Source organism: Salvia splendens, chromosome 2 (assembly GCF_004379255.2).
Source record: "Salvia splendens isolate huo1 chromosome 2, SspV2, whole genome shotgun sequence".
NCBI lineage: Eukaryota > Viridiplantae > Streptophyta > Magnoliopsida > Lamiales > Lamiaceae > Salvia > Salvia splendens.
In genome coordinates this window covers 10,031,516-10,056,473 of record NC_056033.1, presented here as the reverse complement: position 1 = coordinate 10,056,473, position 24,958 = coordinate 10,031,516, and the positions used below count along the sequence as shown (strand labels likewise).

Sequence of the window (24,958 nt, the reverse complement as noted above, 5' to 3'; positions counted from 1 at the left end):
ATGATAATGCACTACAACGCAAATAAAATACTCCACTACTACTATGATTCACATAATTTTTATGGTCAAAATGTATATGTGGAGTTAAAATCAAGCGTTGACCCAAAGAATGATACTCCGATCAAATTTGATTTAATTCTTTAATTCGACCATGGTTGATTCCTTTCCTCGTTGGTTTGAGTTGGAGATGATAACCAAAGAATCGGTTTTCGTCGTCCTTCAATCTTCAAACCCCTAGTATTGCATAATTAAGTCAAGTCTAGGGGTGTGATCAATTGCTAACTTTCTTAAGTTGCTAACTTGCTAACTCATCAATCAAGTGTATGAAAAATGTCAACACATAATTTTGTTGAACTTCAATATACTGTGTTGACATTTTAGTGTGTTCGTGTTGAATGCACTGCGTTGATGAGTTAGCAGAATTAACAACTTAAATAGTTAGCAATATAAAGCACCCCATTAAGCCCATATATATGAAGAAGCATATCGTCGCAATTAAAATACAAACTCTTAAATTATCGCACTTTATTAACTCTGTAGTCAATCGATTATTTGATGTGGCCGTACAGAACCTAACTTTATATATATTTATTATTGATAATATTATTGTTATTGGGTAGTGATGTTCCAATGTAAGACCACTTCAACAATTATCTCGTGCAAAAAAAGAATTTTTAGATTGGCAGTGATAAGAAAATTATAAATAACAGTAAAGTGAATGTATTTTGTGAGGCCTCATATTAAGTTAAATAATAGTACATTAGAATAAAGCTGTGGAGAGAATGTTTGTACAACTACTTGTTTAAGTATAGATTGCATGCATGCTGTCATTAATATCACGCCTAGCAATTACTGGGTCAACCAGTAATACAATATAGTTTGTCTTTAGATAATGATTAGTGATGCCACCGATTCTGAATTAGTTGCTTGTTTGGAGGTTAACTGGTGTATGTACTGTAATTCTGTAACTATTATATCAAAGTAATTTCCACGCACTTACCTTGTATAGTTGTATATATACTCCCTGCGTCCACAGATCCATCTTAATTTGCTATTTTGGGACATCAGCAATTTTGTAGTATTTCACAAAATACAAGTATATATCCAATTTTGTAGTACTCACTTCTTTCGATCTAATGAGTGAAAAGCTGGGTCCAGTCCAAATGAGGGAAGTATTTGTCTGGGCTTTGGGTTTACATAATTAATTAAAGACATGTGATTGGCCATTGGCATCAATCTTCCCACACAGAAGAAGTACTATCTGATTATTGTTGAATCATAGATGATGAGCAGCTGTCAATAGCTATATGTTGAAGGGATTGGGGAAATTTTGTCAAAATATATCTGAATGATTGGAATATGAAATTTAAAAACGGCAACTCTGATTCAATGAAAGAAAAATTATATTTTAGTACCTAATATTGGAAAATAGATGCTTGTATTTTGTGAAATACAATAGTACTAATGATGTTCTAACTCTTGATGGCTATAATGTCTAACATTCGGCCGGGTGGGTGAAGTGTTCCACCTCCATTCACAATCATGCCATCATTTCTCAATAGTGTTTTTCCATTTCAATCTACACTATCACGAACTAAGCCAAACATGATTCATGTTCTCTCGAAATTGGTAATTCTACTAATTTCAAGAAAATAGTCAACTAATACATGTGGTGTTGGATTATTAAAGTGGGCGTGGATTCTATTTTAGTTTTAGCAATGCCAATTAAATGGAAACATTATCCAAAAAATCATCATGCTATTTTTAATTTGGAATTTGTGAAAATGACTAATAACTCCTCTTGACTAATCCCAATATCAATTTCACATTTGAATTGGACAATATTTCCATTTAATCATTGTGAAAAGAGAAGATCTGATTTCACAGAGAAAATTTTCAATCATACTGTATTAATTAGTTGGAGCTGAAGAATATACCGTTATTAGAATTTGTAGCAGAAAATATTCTTTATAAGGGAAAAACCATAAAATACTGTATAAACAAACCTAATGAATTGTTTGTATATATAACGTTTTTTAGGAATAAAATTAACGTAATTACAAGGAATATGAAATAGCTATTAGGGCATCCACAATGGGACGCCCGATGCGTGCCATTGTCCGCCCCATTGTGGGTGCCCTCCATCGTCCGCGCCCTACGCCTACGCCCGATGCATCGTCCGCGGTTGAAGCGCGGACGATGGCCTATCGTCCGGGCCATCGTCCGCGTCATTGTGGGCTCGGCGGACGATAGGCCATCGTCCGGGGCCATCGGGCGCCCTGATAAGGCTCATTTCATGCATCGGTTTAAGGGTAAAATGTACGTTGCTTGATCGGTTTATCGCGCAAAACAAGTGTTAAATGTGCAGGAATGCCACTTGACCAAGGCAGCAAGGCCAAACTGATCAAGCAAGTACAAAAGGCGATAAAAGGCCAAGAATCGAGAGAATTGATCAAGGGGAGTGATCAAGAAGTTAGGCGGGGACCGCTGGCTTCTAGAAGAAGAACAAGTGAGGAAATGAGCTGGATGTGGCGCACCATTCTGTTATCAAGGACAACGTTCTAGAAGGGGACACGTGCTAGCTTGTGAGACGCAAGGACGGACCCGAGTCATGAATCTGTTACTCAAAAGCGTCGTCATTCTAGAAGAAAGGCACGTAGCAATCAATGAGTCGCTCATTCTCAGCATGAGCGAATATTCCCTGTCAGGATCGTTATCCAGCTGGAGTTCGAATCGAGCTTATAAATAGATGGTGTGCCATCACAAGAAAGAAGAGAGATCCTTTACTTTCCGTCTAATTTAGCTTAGTTTAGCTTAGTCCAGTTCTCTAGAATAGCTTAGCATAGATAAAGTAATGCGTAGTTAGAAGGGGGAATTAAAGAAGCGCTGCAGAATACTTGTTTTCTGTCGGTGTATTCCTAAATTACCCGCCGAGATTCTTCTCGGTTTTACTTGCTTTCTTATTTTCCGAAGTATTAGCTTAGTTTTAATTTCACGCTGTATTGCTCTCAGTTTAATTTAATCAAAGTTATTTCGTTTTCATCCTCGCATTTACTTTTCCACTGTTACCTGCAATTTACTTGACCCAGTAGTTAAATCTCCGTTGATCAAGCTAGCTAGTTTAATTCTGCCTAGAATAAAAACAGTAGTTAAAAACTCTCAAGTTAAAGCGTAGCAGCAGCCAACCCCCCATGTTCACTGCTCACACACTCAACACACCAACTTCTCTGTGGGATCGACCCCGAAATTGCCGCTTTACTGTTAAAGTTGTGCAAAATTGGGAGTTTACAAACTACTTTGGTAAGGAAGAAAGAACGAGAGCAAGACTGCATTGATTAACTGGCAACGACATTTGCTAACTGATCCGACCGGTTCGGTTATCATTCCATATAACTTGATCCGCATTCTAATCGCGTTTTCGTCTCTTTCCAAGTCCTTCCAAAATGGCGCCGTTGCCGGGGAAGCATGGTGTTACTTTATGTTTGTGCGCAGTGCGTAGGTGTATATAGTCTTATTTCCTTGTTTTCACATTTTGATTTTCACTGTTGATGAGAAGGTACCAACGCGGTGGACACTGGAATCATCCATTTCTATACAGAGAGACTAACGCTCATTGGAGAGTCTAGGAAGTCGGCGTTGTCACCACTCGTTACAGAACAGCATTAGAAGCCGCAACAGCCGCTGAACAGAACACACAACCACCACCAGCAGAGATGGCCCTTGTCGCTGACGACTCCGGTATCGGATCTCTGCACGCTCATGATGAAAAGGAGCCCACACATGCCATTGCCGCTACTCCTAAGGATGCGGACCATCGCGATCAAATCAGGAGTACTGGCTGTTTTGTCCCACTTTTACGGTCTTTCAAAAGAGTGTCCGTACGCATTTCTGGAGGAGTTCTGTCGATACTTTGATATTCAGTCCGTACTGGCTGGATCCACATCCGAAGATTACAGGTCCAAAGCTATTCCCTTCGTTTTAAAGGGCGATGCGGGCGTCTGGCTGTCAAGGCTGCCAGAAGGATCCATCAGGACCTAAGCCGAATTCCGCATGATATTCCTCGACCGCTTCTTTCCAGCATCAAAGACGAGTGCCCTCAAACGGGAGATTACCGAAGCCACACAGGAGTACGATGAACCCCTTGGCTAGTACTGGGACATGTTCCAAGGTTTGCTTCAAGCATACCCCAACCACAAGATGAAGGAAGAGGAAATTTACTGTGTTTTCTACAGTGGACTCACTGTGGATAGCAAGAACGACCTCAACCTCGCAGCTCAAGGGGACTTCTCGAAAACCCCGTTTAGCCAAGCCAAAAATATACTGGAGAGGCTGATCGAGGCTAAGCGGTCGTACGAGACATCTCGAGGCCAGTATAGAAGAGGGGCAATGCATGTAGCAGAGGCGCGCAATGACGAAAAGTTGGAGGCTTGATTTGAGCAAATGGAGAAGAAACTGCTGGAGGCAGTAGAGAAAGCAAGACCGCCACCACCACCTGCACCAAATGATACACAATATGGGCCACAACCGTCCCCACAAGAAGAACATCATTATTATTACTGTGAATTCCCCCCTGAGGTAGAGCCGCAAGCCCAAGTGAATGTCGTAGGTCATTGGAACGCGAATGTGAACTAGATCCAAGGGAAGCAGAGAGATGCTCCGTGGAGGGACCACCCAAACTTTAGGTGGACTGATCAGAATCAAAGGGAACCACCCCCGACGCAGCCCTTACAACTCACCGAGGGGCAGCCCAACTGAACTGCTCAGATCTAGAAGAGGCCGAACACTGGAGGGAACAAATTGCAGGGCGATCAGACAGGATGGTCAAGAGGACCTCAAGGGAACTGGTCAAGTGGAGGACAACCTAACTGGTCAAGCCGACAACAGGAAGGAGAGTGGGGGTACCAGCACCAAGTCCCTCAGTTTGGCAACCAGGGAAGACAACCAAATGATCAAATGGTGAACTATGTCCCGCAGTACCAAAGAGGAAACCCGTAGAATCACTTTCAGCCAGAGCAGCATGGACCTTCCGGCTACTATCAGCAAGGCCATGGAGGAGGTCGATTTAATCAGCGATATTACAAACAACAATTTGAAGGTCCAGGAGATGTGATGATCCCGCATCAGCCCCAAGACGCGATGCGAGAAATGCAAGAGACTCAGAAAGAACAGAGGGCTGCACTCGAAATGCTTACAAAGCAGTTGTTCCAGGTAGCCATGTCATTTAGCGAGCTGAGATGGAATAAGGGAAAGCTCCCAGCCACAGTGCAGCAACCTACAGGGCGCGAAAATGTCAATACAGTCTCTCTGAAATCAGAAACAGTTTGTCAAAGCTCATCTGCGAGTTTTCCAGCACCTAGACTCAATCATAACGGAAGCCTTGAGTCCAACACCCTTGATCAAGTCACAAAAGGAAAAGAGTCTAGCACCCATAAACAGGTTGCTGGGAAGAGGAAGATGGGCGAAGCAGAAAATGTGACTGGAGTTATCCAATCTAGTGATCTTCCACCAAAGGAAGCTGACCCAGGGGTATTTACGCTCCCAGTTTCCATCAGAAACGTCCAAATTGCGCAAGCAATGTGCGATCTAGGGGCTTCCATCAATATTATGTCGTATTCTATATACGAGAAGCTAGAAGATGCTAAGCTTGTCAAAACCGATATGGAAATACAACTAGCAGACGGGTCTTGCATCTACCCCGAAGGAGTTCTGGAAGATTAACTTGTGAAAGTAAACAAGTTTATGTACCCCGCTGACTTCTTCGTCATAAAGACGACAGATCCGGGAGCGGAAGAGTCTGTTGGCATCCTTGTGGGAAGACTATTCTTATCCACAGCCAGCACAGTCATCGACGTCTGCCAGGGGACGATGAAGCTGAGTTTTAATGGAGAACAACTTACATTCGAAGTTGATAAAGCTGTGAGGAAGCCACAGGACAGCGAGAGCATTCAAACAGTAGACGCTATCAGCCCTCGGAAACAAAAGTATCCAGAAAAGAAATCATTCAAAGAACCACCCTCTGGTTCCACTGAAGGTGAACAGCTCAAGAGAGAGGCAGCAGAATGGTTTGATACGACGATGACTGGAGAAATGGACGATCAAGCCATTAGAAGGGCAATTATGAAATTTTGCCAACCGTCACAACCAACCGAGTCAAAAGAGGTTACCCAACTAAGAAGGGTCGAGAAACCACCTGACCAAGCCGCCCCATTGAAAGGAATGCTGAAGGAAGATCTCTCGCCTACAAGGCAACTAATCTCCGCACCAGCATCGCCGATAACTCTCAAGAACCTTACCAACCAAGCCAATAACAAACCAGTCAACCTAAATCTGCTGGAACAGGAAGGGAAATCGAAGAAAAAACTGAGGCCGAATCAATAGGTAGTCAAGTGGAAAACGCATGCCTTGATAAAAACTCACCCGGAGCTGTATATGCATCCCATGAAAAAAAGGGAGGGACGCCCCACTTTAATCGACAATGCAGAATTAGCCCCGCTCTGAGATTGGAAGAGTTCATGGTGGGGGAGGAAGAGTTACTCTCCCAGTGTCAACCGAAACTGACATCCAAATGGCGGAATTCGAACTGGGCAGACCCTCGAACAATCGAAGCAATGCACACGCAGGCAGTGAAACTCCCATACTCTACCGACCAGGAGGAGGTCAGAACCTTTTTAGGACGCGCCAGGATCCATAGAAGATTCATCAAGGTTTTCGCAAAAAGTGCCCAGCCCCTGACGAAGCTTTTTCCGAATAACATGAAGTTTGAGTTCTGTGATGGCTGCAAGGCTGCGGTCCCAAAGGACCGATTGATAAACTTTCCAAAAATACGTACCCCCGACTGGAATCACCCCTTTGAGGTGATGTGCGATGCTAGTAATCATGCTATGAGGGCAGTATTAAGTTAGAAAATCCAAGGGGAGAGTTACGTTTCCCTCCACGTGTCAGAAACATTGAATCAGGGACAAATGAACTATGATGTGACCGAAAAGGAAGTGCTATCAGTAATATTTGCATTTGGAAAGTTCGGACGATACCTACTTGGTCAAGTACCTCTTGGCGAAAAGGGGATCAAACCCGCGTTTGCACAGGTGGTTATTCCTTATACAGGAGTTTGAATGGGAAGCAGTGGATAAGAAAAGATGTGCGGACAGAGAGGTGAATCACATGCGCCGAATTCTGCGAGAAGGAAACAGGGAAACCATTCCAGCCGATTTCCCTGAAGGGCACCTGCATCTAATCAAGTCACAATCTGAAGAACAACGGATCTGCCAGGAAGGGAAAATTGATCAAAGCAAACAGAGAAGCTGGGGACAACACGCACAGAAAAGGGCAGTGTTTGCAGATATGGCCGACTACTTGGTAGCAAGCGAGTCGACAGGAAGGGACGGAATGGAGGCGTTTGTAGTGGGCGACATTCCACTACTAATGCCTAGCTCGCACCAATGAACAGGTAGAAGGAGTGATCGGGTACTCATGGGAAGTCTGCTTGATCAAGCGACAAATTCCAAATCTATTAAACTGATCAAGTAACATCCCATGGGAACCCGATCAAATCCTTATTAGTGTATAGTTTTTAATGTGTTATTTTTATTTCTTAGAAAATTAAAAGTCAGAAGTGGAGGAAAGAAACTGATCAAGTGGAATTATGTGAGTCGTCATCTGGATTTAATGGTCCACGTAATCAGTGCAAATCGAATTTGATCGGTAGTACAGTGACTGAGTTGACAAAGGCAGGTGATGATAAGACGTGTACAGTAATTAGAGAGGTGTCAGGCGGCGCCAACTGTCATAATGAAGAGACGTCTTGGAGAGAAGGAGGAAGCGTATCGGAGAAGCTTTGCCACCTGGCACTCTAAAAAGGTGCGCCTGCACGTGAAGAGTCACACAAGTCTGAACAGACGCAGATATCTCAAACTGGAAAGAATCTCAACAGTCGGGGTTGCAGTATAAAAAGGGTTTTCGGATCTCACTTTCCATCAACTAACTTCAGAACCTTTGTTCTATCCTCACCTAATTCTCTCCTAGTTCAAATCACCCGAAATCATAATCAGAAAGAAATGCAGGGCAATCAACTCGAGACTCCCAATACTTCCTCATTTTCTTCAGGAGCCGATATCAACAGTGATAATCAGAGATCCTTGTCACCACCCAGCCCACCAACCACCAGAACCCCATTATTGCCTCATAGATTCATCGGACCACTCCAATATGTGGACCCGGTTGACATAAGGCGTATGGACTGCTTACTTAGAAAATTTCCCACCGGCGTTGACCCCGTGGAGGTTTACACCGCCCTCCAAGCTCGCCTAGGAATTTTTCGGTCTAAGGATCCTGCTTCGCCACCACCTGCAGAGGAGGATGACTCCATCAAAAGAACGCGCCGCCGAACGATGGACCAACTGCTTCTTGAAGCTGAGGGTTCAAGGCAGCAAATGGATGAGAAGAGACAAGCGCACCAAGGGACCAAGGCAGCCGTAGAAGCAAGCAAGACTGTGGAGGGCAGCCAGGTGAGAGCAGAGGAAGAGAGCAAGAGGAAGGAGGAAGAAAGTATCCTTCCTCCTCCTAAGAAGGGCCACCATACCAACCAAGGTATGGGGCTTACTAACGCTGCCAGCATGCTTCTCCCAGCGAAGGAGAAAAAGAATAAAAATACCAAGGAGAAGGAGCTCCGATGAGCACAAACGCCATGAAGGCAATAAGGAAGGCCTGTGAAATAGAGGCTATTAGGAAGGCGTGCAACATCCCCTGATTCAACCATCTAGAATGCAGTAGTATCACCCTTAACTCTGTTTCTTTGTGTAAACTGTGTTTTGACTCCATTATCATACTTAGTCCTATGTATGGACTAAGTGTGAGAAGTTTATGGAAATTGTTGTCTGTTTTGCCTATGTGTTATATTTTTCTATATTTGTTAGCATGCGTTGATCGCTGGCACTTCTCACACTTAGCCTAGTGTCTGGTCTAAGTGTGAGAAGTTTCCCTTGTTTGTTGTTGTGCCATTGCCTGTGCCTAACCCTTTTTTTCCACTGCATCAAGTCCCTCGAGGACGAGTTCATATGCAGTGGGGAGGGGGGACGGGTTAGTTACAGTAGAATCATACATGCTAAAAATTTTAACAAAAATAACAAATTCCAGTTAGTAATAAAATAGACAATATGCATGAAATTGGATAATTGGAAGACTTGATTACTTTTTGGAAGAGTTAGAAAAAGGATTCAGTATGCTCACGTGTAAAAACTTGATTGCAAAAACTTGATCAATTTGAACGACGCAAGTATGATGGAAACGCTCAATTTCTAAACCAACTGTGAAGCCTCTCTATATGTGAGTTATAAGCCAAAAGTAGAACACTTTCTACTATTTTTATAAAAGGAAACTTTACGAGAGGCTGACTTTTAATATTGAGATGACAATTGCACAAGTAGTAAGGACTAAAGGCACTAGGACTTAGCCTTTTGAGCCATTTTCTTCCTTCGTTCCACAAACCCGTCTCACTAATCAAGACACCCCTTAGTTAACCACGTTGAGCCCATACACTCTTACCCATTCCTTGAAGCCTTAAAACCAAATTCAAAGTTTCATATCACATGAGGAAAGAGGGTCAAAGAGATGAATTTTGTCAAGGGAAACAAAAGGGGATAGCGATAGAATGGTCGAAATGAAGGGTAGTCGGGTTGATCAAGTTAGACAATCGGATTGATCATATAAAAAGAAATGAAGAAAAGTTTTGAGAAAAAGAGGGCAGGAAATAGTTGTAACCTGATCCAGAAAATCAAAAGTCAGGAAATAAGCCGAAAGTTATAAGGCTAAAGGTCGAAGTTTGACCAAGAAAGAGCATCAAACAGAGGAAGAAATAAATATCCCAAATCTGATCCAGCGAGTTTAGTCAAATCTTTGGCTTTTTGACTCATGTGATTTTTCTTTTTAATTTACAAATTTTATTTTAAACTTAGAACCCCTAGGACCCTACCCTAACACGTTACTACCCTTGAGCCCCGTTACAACCCAAAACAAAGATCTTAAGGAACTATCTTGTGCAGTCCGATCCAAAGTATTAAATTTATGGCAACACCGAGTGAACAAGTCCTAACATCTCTGGTGAGAAACGAGTGACTAAGTGAATCCAACAATGGTTTTTAAATTGAGCAATCTTGACAAGCTGACACCTGGATCAAGCAAAAGCGAAAGAGAAGGAACATAAGCTACTGGCAAATGGATTGACCTCGACCTCGGGTATGATTGTTGGAAAATTATTCGGTCTAATGCATACATGTGAATAGGTGTTTTTTTATCTTGAAGTCTTGTTTTCGTTTTTTCTTTTACCTGTGAAATAAGTAAACCATGCCTGAAATTTGTCTTATCTTTTTTCTTTTCTTTTTTTTCTTTATACTTGAGGACAAGTATGTTTTAAGTGTGAGCAGTTTGATAAGGCACATTTCATGCATCGATTTAAGGGTAAAATGTACGCTGCTTGATCGGCTTATCGCGCAAAACAAGTGTTAAATGTGCAGGAATGCCACTTGACCAAGGCAGCAAGACCAAACTGATCAAGCAAGTACAAAAGACGATAAAAGGCCAAGAATCGAGAGAGTTGATCAAGGGGAGTGATCAAGCAGTTAGACGGGGACCGCTGGCTTCTGGAAGAAGAACACGTGAGGAAATGAGCTGGATGTGGCGCACCATTCTGTTATCAAGGACAACGTTCTATAAGGGGACACGTGCTAGCTTGTGAGACGCAAGGACGGACCTGAGTCATGAATCTGTTACTCAAAAGCGTCGTCATTCTAGAAGAAAGGTACGTGGCAATCAATGAGTCACTCATTCTCAGCATGAGCGAATATTCCATGTCAGGATCGTTATCCAGCTGGAGGCCGAATCGAGCTTATAAATAGAAGGTGTGCCATCACAAGAAAGAAGAGAGATCCTTTACTTTCTGTCTAGTTTAGCTTAGTTTAGCTTAGTCCAGTTCTCTATAATAGCTTAGCTTAGATAAAGTAATGCGTAGTTAGAAAGGAGAATTAAAGAAGCGTTGCAGAATACTTGTTTTCTGTTGGCGTATTCCTAAATTACCCGCCGAGATTCTTCTTGGTTTTACTTGCTTTCTTATTTTCCGAAGTATTAGCTTAGTTTTAATTTCACGCTGTATTGGTCTCAATTTAGTTTAATCAAAGTTATTTCGTTTTCATCCTCGCATTTATTTTTCCGCTGTTACCTGCAATTTACTTGACCCAGTAGTTAAATCTCCGTTGATCGAGCTAGCTAGTTTAATTCTGCCTAGAGTAAAAATAGTAGTTAAAAACTCCCAAGTTAAAGCGTGGCAGCAGCCAACCCCCCTGTTCACTACTCACACACTCAACACACCAACTTCTCTGTGGGATCGACCCCGAACTTGCCGCTTTACTGTTAAAGTTGTGCAAAATTGGGAGTTTACAAATTACTTTGGTAAGGAAGAAAGAGCAAGAGCAAGACTGCATTGATTAAGTGGCAACGACATTTGCTAACTGATCCGACCGGTTCGGTTATCATTCCATATAACTTGATCCGCATTCTAATCGTGTTTTCGTCTCTTTCCAAGTCCTTCCACGCCCCATTGCGGGATCGGCGGACGATGGTCGCGAACGATGCCACGCGTGTTCTATTTTTTTTCTATTTAAACCTCGTTTCTCTTTCACTTGTTCATACAAACATCTCGCCTCTCTCGTTTCGCTCTTCTCTCACATTTCTACCTATCTCACATACCAAAATGAACCACGACGATGACACCACTAGTTCTAGCTCCTCGGAGTTGGGTAGTTCGCACTCGGAGACTTCGACAGCCTTAGACGCAGCCGTTGAAGAGACCATGGCTGAATGCTTACTTGAACTGCAGTGCGAGGAGGAGGCGGCGGTGGAGCAGATCCGCAGACCTATTCGACGTCGGACGTTTGTCCGACGCGACCACACGGCAGCTCACCAACGTTTGGTTGAAGACTATTTTACCGATCAACCACGGTGGGGACCGACTGTTTTCCGCTGGCAATTTAGAATGCCGCGTTACCTATTTCTCAGCATTGTCCGGACGTTGTAGTCACGTGATGAATACTTCACGTATCGGGAAGACGGCATCGGCAGACCCGACCTTACACCGTTGCAAAAGTGCATGGCTGCACTCCCTCAGTTGGCATGCGGCACCACGGCGGACATTTTCGATGAGTACCTCCACGTCGGGGAGACAACAGGCCGGGAGTGCTTGAAGAGATTTTGTAGGGGAGTTGTGGATGCCTACGGCGACACATATTTGCGCAAGCGGACTGCCGCTGATTGCCTAGGTCTGATGAAGATGCACGAGCCGGCGCACGACTTTCCTGGGATGCTAGGGAGCATCGACTGTATGCACTGGGAGTGGAAGAATTGTCCGACGGCGTGGAGAGGCCAATTCACTAGTGGATACAAGGGCAGCCACCCGACTTTGATCCTCGAAGCCGTCACTGACCATCAGCTCTGGATCTGGCATGCGTACTTCGGCGTAGCCGGGTCGAACAACGACATCAACGTCCTTAACTCCTCCACCCTCTTCGCCGAGCAATGCAACGGCAACGGCCCGACCATCGAATTCACTGCCAACAGGCGCCGATACCACATGGGGTACTACTTGGCCGATGGCATATACCCACGGTTGCCTGTTTTTCTGAAGACGAACGGCTGCCCAATGGGTGAGAATAGGGTTTATTTTCGCAAAAGCAGGAGTCGGCGTGGAAGGATGTCGAGCGGGCATTTAGTGTGCTCCGATCACGGTGGGCCGTTGTGAGAGGGCCGGCTCGTCTTTGGTTCAAGGAAATCATCGACGACGTCATGTATGCGTGCATTATCATGCACAACATGATAGTCGAGCATGAAGGTGGGAGCATCACCGAGTGGAACGATGATGACGGTGCATCTAGCTCGTCCAGCACTGCGACCGAGCCCCCCGCTAGAGGATTGCCGTCGGGCTTCGACGAGGTTTCAGCTAGACAGGCCTCAATGCGCAACCAACAAGACCATGCGCAACTCATGAACGACATGATTGAAGAAGTGTGGGCCCGGAACCGCCGTCGTTGAGTTTGCGTATTTTTTTTAATTCGTATTGTAATGTATTAATTTTTATGTATGAAATGAAGTTTTTTCCCAATTTTTTGTTATTTAAATATTCAAATAAAATAAAATGCATATGGCGCGCCTTAGGGCGCCCCATTGCAGGTGGAGGGTAGGAGGATAAAACCAGGGCCGGCTCTGGGGGCAGGCAACCCAGGCCACGGCCAGGGGCCCAGGATGGACAGGGGCCCAAAATTTTTTTGCGCTATATAACACACACAATCACTCTGGACCTCATGACCGTCGCGGGAGAGGCCCTCCAGACCAACATCACCACCCTCGGGCCTCTCGTCCTCCCCATGTCCGAGCAGCTCCTCTTCCTGGCAACACTCATCGCGAAAAAGCTCCTAAAGATGAAGGTCAAGCCCTACGTGCCCGACTTCAAGCTCGCGTTCGAGCACTTTTGCATCCACACGGGCAGGCGGGGCGTGCTTGATGAGCTCGAGAAGAATCTGAATTTAAGCAAGTGGGACATGGAGCCTTCTAGAATGACGTTGTATAGGTTCGGGAACACGTCGAGCAGCTCGCTGTGGTACGTGCTGGGCCAGTATGGGGCCTTGACATCCAGCTTGGCCAAGGGCCCTTCAAAACACAGAGCCGGCGCTGGATAAAACTGCTGACGTGGCGCGCCTTAAGGCGCCCCACTGTGGATGCCCTTATGTAAAATCACATGCTAGTATTAGGATAAATCAAAAGGGACCTCAGTAAAATTCGTAATCGTAACTTCTTTAAAATTAAATAAGTAACAAAATCGCTCACTTCACTATTCAATTAAGAGAAAATGGGGGCAGAAAAGTAAAAGGAAGTAGAATTTAATTTTTAAATATAAGAGTATATTTAAAAGGATCAGAAATTAAACACTCTAATTTAAAATAAAGAAACATTTGGCTGGTTGAAATTAATACCTTTTCAGGAAACAAATTCTCATGTTAATAGGATAAGTTGATCAAATGTCATAAAGGATAAAGTAATGATTAGGTTACGTACTGTGAGATTTCATTTGTTTTACTAAAACTAGTCATGTGAATATATGCACCGTTGACATTGTAATACTCCAATACCGGCATGTAATTCCAATTCATTTGCATACACACACCTAGATAAGTCAAACATTTATATATAATGGAAAAACGTATCAGTAACTAAGTTGTATGTCATCATTTTTTTCTTTAATATATTGTTATTGTTAGTTACTTTTACTTAAACGAATCGCTCATGAGTATGATTTTCGGACAGCAAAAGCTAATTGTTATTCTTCTAAAGTACTAGTATACTTGTGAAAGAAAATGAGTTAGAGTCATATTAATATGGATTAAACAATTATAATTAGATAATAATTATATTAATTTATGAGCTTAACAATATTAGAATTCAAGTGGCTTTTTAATTGCTTGGCTATTCAACTAATTATTATTCTTTATTTATATTGTGGAGAACGTAAATGATAGAGGAAAAAAACCTGAAAGGATAATACGTAAAGTCTCTGCAAGCATATTTCATAGCTTTCTTATGCAGAACAATTGCTAATGGAATAGTTCCTGCAACGGATTGGAATACGCATGGACCTCAATAGTAGTGGATTCAACTTGTAGATTTCAACCAACAGAGGAAATCAACAACACAACAAGTAAGATTTGATTCCATTGTGTTTTACATGCTCAAAATACAATTTAATTATGAACTCCTAACACTTTGTACAAATCCAAATGAATTTTTTCTCGCTTGATTATTAAACTTTATGAAACTTTATTTTGTAAGTTAATTAAAGAGAGAATAAGTAAACAAATTATAAAGAAGAGAGAGTGATGTTTATACTTTTTTAAAAAATGTAATTAGGTACATACCAAAAAGACAAAGGCATGCATTTATCCTTCTTGCAAAAGGTTGAAACTTCAATAACAAGGGCCCCCCACTTCCCAGCCCGGCAGTATTATGAGGGGTGTTGAATCAGTACGCAGTGGTCCGCTAAGGGAGAAGACCATTAACCTACTGTCATGCCAGAAGCCTACCTACTAATACCTCACACTTGTGCCTGAGATGTTATAACTACATGACAGTAGTGGAAAATGATCCTTGCAATTCTGCCACTCTAGAACCAACTGCACTGCTCCTACATACGTAAATGCATGTATTTATCTCAATGAGAAATGTAGTGCATATTGTCTGTGCATTGGAATTTATATGAATAAAAACTCTAAAGAAGAACAATGAAGTTTTATTTGGAGAAAATATGTTTGAAATACATTCACTAAAAAATAGATATATTAGTATAAAGGCTACATTCTCATAATAATAATATTTTTTAAAAATCATTTTAATAAAAATAAGTATTTGTACTATATATTATAGTACTAGTATAAACCATAATGGTGCAACATGAAGTTGAGAAAAACACGTGAAATGAAAAAAAGGACTAAGTAGTTAGAATGTAAAATTTCCGAAGTTAATTTTTTGAAGAAAAATAGATTAGTGCTTCACACTTTTATATATTTAATTTATAATAAAATATAAAAAAAATTGAGATACTAGAATGAGAGTTACAGTATATTAATAAAAAATAAATATAATTTCGTAATAAGATTTACAAACAAATGCTAGTAGAAGTTATTATTGATGATCTAGGGACAACTACAGTTACCGAAATCATCCACGTTTGCCGATCATATACTTTAGAGTAAAGGCCAAAATTGGTCCTGAACATATAGTCATTTTACGATTTTGGTCATAAACATTATCTTTTGGATTTTTTGGTCCTGCACATATGGACATTTGATCATTTTGGTCCTGCACATATGGAAATTTGATCATTTTGGTCCCCCGTCAACATTTTCGTTAAAAACTAACGGTCAACATTATCTTTTGGATTTTTTGGTCCTGCACATATGGATATTTGATCATTTTGGTCCTGCACATATGGAATTTTGATCATTTTGGTCCTCCGTCAACATTTTCGTTAAAAACTAACGGTCAACGGCCGATTTTTGACTAAAACAATGGGTTGGGTCGGGTCGTGTTTGGGTCGGGTTTGGGTTACACGTTAAGAAAAAAAATAATTATTTTTTATTAATTAAAAAATTATAAAACTTTAATTTTTAGTTATTTTTGTTGATTAAAAATATTATAACGACTAAAACATGATGTTATTATACGATTTAAACATGATATTACACAATAAAATAAAAAATTACCAAATTAAAATAATCATTTTTTAATCAAAATAATAAAATTAAAGTATATTAATATTAAATCTATATAATAAAATTAAATAATTAAAAAATTATTTTTAATAAAATCTAAGCATAATATTTTCTTCAAATTCATGAAAAAATTAATTAAAAAATACTATACTTTAATTTTATTAATTAAAAAATATTAATTAATTTTTTAAGAATATTATGCTTAGATTTTAACGAAAATATTATGCTTAGATTTTAAGAAAATATTATTTTTTTCTTAACGTATAACCCAAACCCGACCAAAACACGACCCGACCCAACCCATTGTTTTAGTCAAAAATCGGCCGTTGACCGTTAATTTTTAACGAAAATGTTGACGGAGGACCAAAATGATCAAAATTCCATATGTGCAGGACCAAAATGATCAAATGTCCATATGTGCAGGACCAAAAAATCCAAAAGATAATGTTGACCGTTAGTTTTTAACGGAAATATTGACGGAGGACCAAAATGATCAAATGTCCATATGTGCAGGACCAAAAAATCCAAAAGATAATGTTTAGGACCAAAATCGTAAAATGGCTATATGTTCAGGACCAATTTTGGCCTTTACTCTATACTTTAACAGTCAAATCAATCTTTTACTAACCACAAGTCATGAAACTGCCACTGATATAGAAAAAAACTTTTTAAACTGCCACCGCCATCACTAAGAGCATCCACAATGGTGAGCTTGTGCTCACCGTCCGTCCGTGCCGCTGGCAAGGACACGCTCCGCCGCCGCTGGCACGGACGTGCTCTTAGCTAAGAGCACGGCCGTGCCAGCGGCAAGAGCACGGGGCGGCGACGTGGCATGCTCTAATTGGCCCGTTGATTTATCATTTATTATTATTATTTTTTAAAATCGAAAAAATCTGAAAATTTCAAAATTAATAAAAAAAATATTTTCCCACTTCCTAATAAAATATATCCATTTTTTCCACACTTTTAATTTATTTTTTTTCATTATTTTTACCCCAAAATTCATACTCTCATTTCAAACACAAAAAAATGATACTATACCAAACAACTCTCTCAATCTCAAATTTTGGGATTTTAATTATGTAATTTTAAATTTTTAGGAGTCTAATTATGTAATTTTTATTTTGTAGGAGTTTAATTATGCAATTTTTATTATTTTTATAATTTGTAATATTATTCGGCAACGAGTAGTGGGTTTTTTAATTTTTAGGATTTTAATTATGTAATTTTTAATTTTAGGCTTTTAATTATGTGTTTTTAAATTTATTTATAATTTGTAATGTTATTTCAGTTTTTTTAATGAATTTTCATATTATGGAAATGTTTTTGTTTAATTGAATTTTAAATTGAATTGTGCTCGTCCTTGCAGAAGAGCACAGCTGTGGGTGTTGTGCTCTTGCCAGAGAGCAGGCAGAAAAAGTGGGGCCGGGCCCACAACCGTGCCGCTGGCAAGAGCACGGTTGTGGATGCTTTAATCAACCCCAGTTTAATTGAGAGATTTCGGAAAAAAAATTAAATTCGCTGACCTTTCGAAATTTGGCATTCAATTCGCAGACCTTTCGAAGTATGGGATCGAGACATGTGAATTTTTCAGAATAAGAGATTTTTGCTTTTTTATTTCCTTTCTCTTCTTTATTTTTATTATTCATCTCCCAACATTTATAAATGACTATATTATCCTCTCAAAACTGAACCCAAATTTTGAAAAACAGACGAGACAATTCGATTGAAATTTCCTTGACTTTGTTGTTGCAGTAGATCCACCAGAAAATGAAGTAAACTATATTCAATTGTTCAAGCTAATCTTATTCACAAAATGAATTATACAGTATATGTTGTCGAAGAACGATTTCTTATTTGAAATTGGAATTGTACTCTAGTAGTCATGGTATGTTTTCCGGGGCAAGATTGATGATTTTGCAACATGCTTGCATATAAAGAATTGCAATGGGAAGATCATACAAGTAATGGGATCTGCAAGAGGTTTATATACTTCGTGAATAACACTGACAGAACCATTCTGAACCATTCTCTGGTGGATAATTTGGTCAATTGATAAATGTTTAGGGATGGATAATAAGAGAAAAAAGATAAAAAAAAGCAAAAATCCTATATTTTGAAAAATTCGCATGCCTCGATTCCATATTTCGAAAGGTCTACGAATTGAATGTCAAATTTCGAAATGTCAGCAAAATTAATCCATTTTTCTGAAATCTCTCCAGTTTAATTAATAAACCCTATTTCCGCTACTCTCTCCCTTTCACTCGTTCACACACACACACACACACAGTGGTTTACCCTCTTTTCTCCTCAAGAGGTCAATATGCTCCGACCTAAACTAAACTACCGTATACTTCCGGTAATATACTTTTTTTTATCTTCGCCTTTTCAACTTGGATTTTCCCATAAGGAGTATTAATTAAAAATATACTACTAGTATATGAATTCAGATTATACTATGTAGTGCGATCGTTTTAGGAATACAACTATACTTTACAAATTTCTGTCAAATTCCAGTTGGCCATTCAGTTGAGGCCAGGTTTGTTTGCGTTGTTAGAGCATCTCCAGTAACGGTGTCAAAATCGCGACGCCGATTTTTTACCGACGCCGGTTCTGACGCCGAACCATTGGAACCGGCGTCGGCGAAATCGGCGTCAAAATCGGTGTGGCCATGCCGATTCGCGCGATGACGCCGGTTCCGACGCCGATCCTCACGGCGCCATTGTGGGTCCCGGATCGGCGTCAAACCGGCGTCAGATTTCTTATTTTTATTTTTATTTTTTTCGAAAACACTATATATACGCGCTTTTAACGTCATTTTCATTCGCACCACTTGTTTTAACGAGTACTCTCTCCACCTTACTTTTTGTACAAGATCAATTTAAGAAATGAGTAATGCCGGTGGTAGTGGTGGGGATGCGGATGAGTACGAGCGTATGATGAACGAAGAGCTAGATGCCTATACGAGCCGTGAGGTTGATCGATGGATGCAGAGTTATATGCAGCCGGCGGCACCTCGCCCACGACCAGTTGTCCACCGTCGACAAGTGGTTGATCGTGATTATGAAGCTGCACATCAGGGCCTGTTCACAGATTACTTCGCAGAGGAGCCGCATTTTAACGCCAACCATTTCAGGCGTCGTTTTAGGATGAGGCAGGACTTGTTTATGCGTATTGTTAACGCTTTGGAGCAGCGATATCTGTATTTCCGCTTCAGGCACAATGCGGCTGGCAGACCCGGCCACACTCCTATTCAAAAGTGCACTGCGACAATCAAGCAGTTGGCCTACGGCACCGCGGCAGACATGTGGGACGAATACCTCCACATCGGTGAGACGACTGCCGTCGAATGTATGAAGTATTTCTGTCAGGGCGTGATCGAAGTATTCGGTGATCAGTATCTCCGAAAGCCTACCCCCGAAGATTGCCGGAATCTGTTGCGGATGCACGGGGATCAGCATGGGTTCCCGGGAATGTTAGGCAGCATAGATTGTATGCATTGGGAGTGGAAGAACTGTCCCGCTGCCTGGAAGGGGTTTTACACGACCGGCTACAAGGGAAAAAATCCCACGATGATTCTCGAGGCCGTAGCTGATTACCGGTTGTGGATTTGGCATGCATATTTTGGGATAGCCGGTTCGAACAACGACCTAAACGTCCTCAACTCGTCGCCCCTTTTCAACAAGCAGTGCCAGGGCGTCGGTCCGACCATCAGTTTTGTCGCCAACGGCAACCAGCATGATATGGGCTACTACTTGGCGGATGGGATATACCCTAGGTGGCCCGTCTTTGTGAAGACGATCCGGTGCGCATCAGATGCGAAGAAGGCCTACTTTGCGACGCGGCAGGAGTCGGCGCGAAAGGACGTGGAGCGCGCATTTGGTGTGCTTCAGGCGCGATGGGCTGCAGTTAAGGGACCAACGCGTTTGTGGCATGTCGACTGCATTGCTGATATAATGTACGCCTGTATTATCATGCACAACATGATTGTCGAAGATGAAGGTGTACAACTGATTGATTGGGCCAACGACGATAATGAGGCCGGTCCAAGGCACGGCGTCGCCACCGCCAACGTACGAGGTGGGGTACCTCACGATGAAGAAGCCCTCCTCCAAGCATATGCCGACATGCGTCAGATGGAGGCTCATATTCGACTCCAAAAGGATTTAGTTGAAGAGTTGTGGGCGCGGAGGATTGCAAGACATTAGTTTTTATGTAAATGTATGTAATTTTTTTAAATGTAATTTTTTTAAATTATTGTACTTTTTGAAATGTTAATAGTATTATTCAATTTAAATGTATTTGTCTCGTAAATTAAATTCCGTATGTTGATACGATTGTAAATTAAATTATATAATTGTTATTAGTGATGTGGATATGTAGTGTGGAGGCTATGTGAGGGCTATTTGATATCCAGTTGATGTGGCAAGCTGATGTGGCAGGAGAATTGTAGTGCTGATGATGTGGCAGTGTGAAGGCTATGTGACGTCAAGTCTTACTGGAGATGCTCTTATTGTTCCTTTCATTTTTGGTCAGCCCCATATTTCATTTTTGGTTTCTTCCCCCTTTTTCTCTCTCCCTATTCTATGAATTCAACACAAATCTCAAAGTTGCAATCTTTCCTTTCTGTTCCTGAATTTCTTTAATGTGTATTTGATGCGCTGTTATTTGACCTCAATTGCTGTTGTTTTGAGTTGGGAGGTGTTATCTTAGTTCAATTTTTGATGATGGGATTTGGGTTTTCAATCTGGGTTTTGTTGCTATTGAATCTTGCTTGCTGTTCGAGAGGATTCACACCTGTTGATCAATACTATGTCAACTGTGGATCTTCCAGTGATTTCGTTGTCGGTAATATTACTTTTGTTGCTGATAAATCTGCTGCGAAATATCTGTCAACCCCTCAAGAAATATTGGCTGATAGCAATCTCAATTCGATAACTAGAGCCGATGATTCCCCTTTGTTTAGAACTGCTAGAATCTTTAATGGGCCGTCTAGATATACGTTTCCGATTGGGCAGGGCGGTAGGCATTGGATCCGCCTGCATTTCTTCCCTTTTGATTATCCCAATTATGATATGAAATCTGCTAGTTTCTCTGTTTTCTCCCAGAAGACTACACTGCTTAGTGATTTCACCCCTAAGGCTGCTATTGTTAGGGAATACTCTGTTAATGTGAAGAAGGGAGACCTTGTCATCAGTGGCGGATCCAGGACCCGAAAATGGCGGGGGCGAAACTTATATTTAAATATTAATATTTAATTTAATATTATTTTTAATAATAAATTAAATAAATATTATATTAATATTTAAGTAGCACTACTGCACTAGCTTCATTAATAAAATATAAACATGCTTCAGCTTGCAAATATGTATTATTCATTTTAAAATAAAAAATTATATAAATATAAACATGCTTTAGCTTGCAAATATGTATTATTCATTTTAAAATATAAAATTAGTGTAAATATATGTACATTTAATCACTGTAAATATTATATACAAAAGTGATATAAGTAGAGCACTAAATATTTATATTTCAAAAATATTTAAAATGTTTATTTTGTTACATAGAGAATAATTAAGATGCATGGATCAAATTATAAGTACTTTAGGATAAAAAAGACTTTAACACAAAATTAAAAATGATTTTAACTAAAGAATAAATATAACAACATAATATATGCAACTTAGTAGTATTTAAAGGTATTATTTTGATAATTAGAAGAAATAAGAATTGATAAAATAAAAAATGAAAAATGAAAATAAATATGTTTTTGTTGAGGATTGAACCCTAGACATCTTAGTTAAAAATCCAACAACCAAACCATTGGACTACTACATTTTATATGACATTTATTGAAAACGAAAATATTTCTACACTCTACGGAGGGGGCGGATATCCTATTTTCGGATTGATTCAATGAAAAATTTAGGCTCTCCGGACGGTCGGGTAGGGGCGACCGCCCCCACCTGCCCCCGCCTGGATCCGCCACTGCTTGTCATCACCTTTTCTCCTTCTAGCAATTCAATTGCTTTTGTTAATGCAATTGAGGTTGTTTCGGTGCCCAATGGCCTCATAGCTGATTCTGCACAGCTATACAGTTCTACGGGTCAGTTTACTGGGCTGACCGCTCAGTCTCTGCAGACTGTTGCCCGGTTGAATATGGGTGGCCATTTCTTTCGTGTCATTGGTGAATGATACATTGGGGCGTAATTGGGAATCAGATAGTCCATATTTGAAAGATCCGAATCTTGCTACTACTAAATCCAATATCCCAGCCGTCCAGTACCCTAGTGGTGGTGCAACGTCAGACAGTGCACCACAAACTGTCTACGGGACTTGCACCAAGATGGACTCTGGTAGTGATCCTAGGAGCAATTTTAATGTCACCTGGGACATCCCGGTGGATCCTGGTTTTCAGTACTTGGTTCGGTTGCACTTCTGTGACATTGTGAGTACATCAACTACAGATCTTGTCTTTAATGTTTACATTGACACATATGTCGTTTATCGGGATCTGGAACTAGCTTTAAAACTTAATGGGAAGTTGGCCACTGCTTTCTTTGCGGATTTTGTTACCCCTGTGCTCACTGAACCTAACGTTAGTGTAAGCATTGGCCCATCTGCTTCGAGTTCTTACCCTGACGCCTTTCTTAACGGCTTGGAGGTTATGAAAATAAGAAATGCCAAGGACACTCTCGCGGGGGCATTTGTTTTGCCATCATTTCCTAAATCAAAGAAGAAATTGGGAATTATTGTTGGCGTGAGTGTTGGTGTACTGGTAGCACTGATTTTGGTCGGGATTCTGTTTTTCATGCACAGGAGAAGGAAACAAGAACGTCTCAAATTCTCAAAAACATGGGTTCCTATATCGGTTAATGGTGGAGCTTCTCATACCATGGGAAGCAAATATTCAACTGGCACAACAGTTAGTGTTGGTTCTAACATGAGCTACCGCATCCCTTTTGTAGCAGTTCAAGATGCAACAAACAACTTTGATGAGAGCTGGGTGATTGGAGTCTGTGGATTTGGCAAGGTTTACAAGGGAGAACTACATGATGGTACAAAGGTAGCTGTTAAGAGAGGCAATCCCAGGTCCCAACAAGGTTTAGCAGAATTCAGAACTGAAATAGAGATGCTTTCCCAATTCCGCCATCGCCATTTGGTTTCCTTGATTGGTTATTGTGATGAAAAGAATGAGATGATTCTGGTGTACGAGTACATGGAGAATGGAACCGTCAAAAGCCATCTCTACGGTTCTGATAACCTAAGTTTAGGCTGGAAAGAGAGACTTGAGATATGCATTGGAGCTGCAAGAGGGTTGCACTATCTCCACACCGGGTATGCCAAAGCAGTTATTCATCGTGATGTGAAGTCAGCAAACATATTGCTGGATGAGAACTTGATGGCTAAGGTTGCTGACTTTGGACTTTCTAAGACGGGGCCAGAGCTTGATCAAACTCATGTCAGCACAGCTGTCAAAGGAAGCTTCGGATACCTCGATCCAGAGTATTTCAGAAGGCAGCAGCTGACAGAAAAGTCGGATGTTTACTCATTTGGTGTGGTCTTGTTTGAAGTTCTATGCGCCAGGCCTGTGATAGATCCATCTCTTTCTCGAGAAATGGTTAACTTAGCTGAATGGGCAATGAAGTGGCAGCAGAAAGGTCAGCTGGATCACATCATCGATAGGCATCTTGTGGGGAAGATAAAACCCGATTCCCTCAGAAAGTTTGGAGAAACAGCAGAGAAATGCTTGGCCGATTATGGGGTGGACAGACCCTCTATGGGTGACGTTCTTTGGAATCTTGAATATGCTCTTCAGCTTCAAGAGGCAGTCGTCCAGAATGATCCCGATGAGAACAGCACAAATGCTATTGGCCACCTGTCTCCACAAGTTGGCGAGTTCAACCATGTAGACACTACTACCACTTCCGTTGCCCAATTTGAGACCTCAGGTGTTGATGATCTTTCTAGTGTTTCAATGAGTAGAGTTTTCTCACAACTGGTCAAGTCTGAGGGGAGGTAATTTAAATGCTTATGGACGATCTCTATGTTCGAGTAATCATTACTCCTTGTGTTTTATCATTTACGTTTCTTGCTTTCATATAGTTTGAAAATTGAAACCTGAGATTTTGGAGGGCCTCTGCCCTATGTAATGATATTTACTAAGATCTCGTTGAGATATATATAGGTATCTTTGGCTTTCTTGCAATTTGTAATCTGTTTCAGCACAAACTAGCAGAATTGATGCATACCCTGTTAATTTGTAGTAGTTACTTTTGTTATTCATTTGCATTTGCATTTGCATTTGCATTTGTCATTTAGGTATTAGATTAGCTGGTATGTCCTTATATATATGCCGCCCATGTTGTTGCTACTTACTAAGTATTTTTTTTTTAGATTTATTCACCTATAAAAATATAGAGATTTAATGATTTATCCTACAAGTTGCCTCATTTTGGGTCGGGTCAGAAGACCCATAATTTATACTCCAAGCACACATCTAAGGAGTCGAGATAATTTATCCAATTTTTCCTCTATCGTGGCTATCAAAGTACATTGCATATGTGATAGGTCCTTCACCTATCAAGCCTGAGCACCACGATTTGAACGAACAAATAGAGGAAAAGATAAATCCTAGTTGAGGTGCTACG

The 24,958-nt window shown here is 40.9% G+C and overlaps 1 protein-coding gene and 1 pseudogene across 1 annotated transcript; both read left to right on the top strand.

Moving 5' to 3' along the window:
- The first annotated feature begins 13,343 nt into the window (after positions 1 to 13,343).
- LOC121773253 (3-ketoacyl-CoA synthase 11-like) lies at positions 13,344 to 13,718 on the top strand. Its single transcript, XM_042170066.1, has one exon. It carries the CDS (start codon positions 13,344 to 13,346, stop codon positions 13,716 to 13,718), a length of 375 nt encoding a protein of 124 aa, XP_042026000.1.
- Positions 13,719 to 20,955: 7,237 nt separating this feature from the next.
- Positions 20,956 to 24,350, top strand: LOC121760792 (annotated as a pseudogene).
- Positions 24,351 to 24,958: the final 608 nt, after the last annotated feature.

Coding starts and splice junctions, on each gene's coding strand:
- LOC121773253 (XM_042170066.1), top strand. CDS start 13,344: ATGACCGTCGCGGGAGAGGCCCTCCAGACCAACATCACCACCCTCGGG.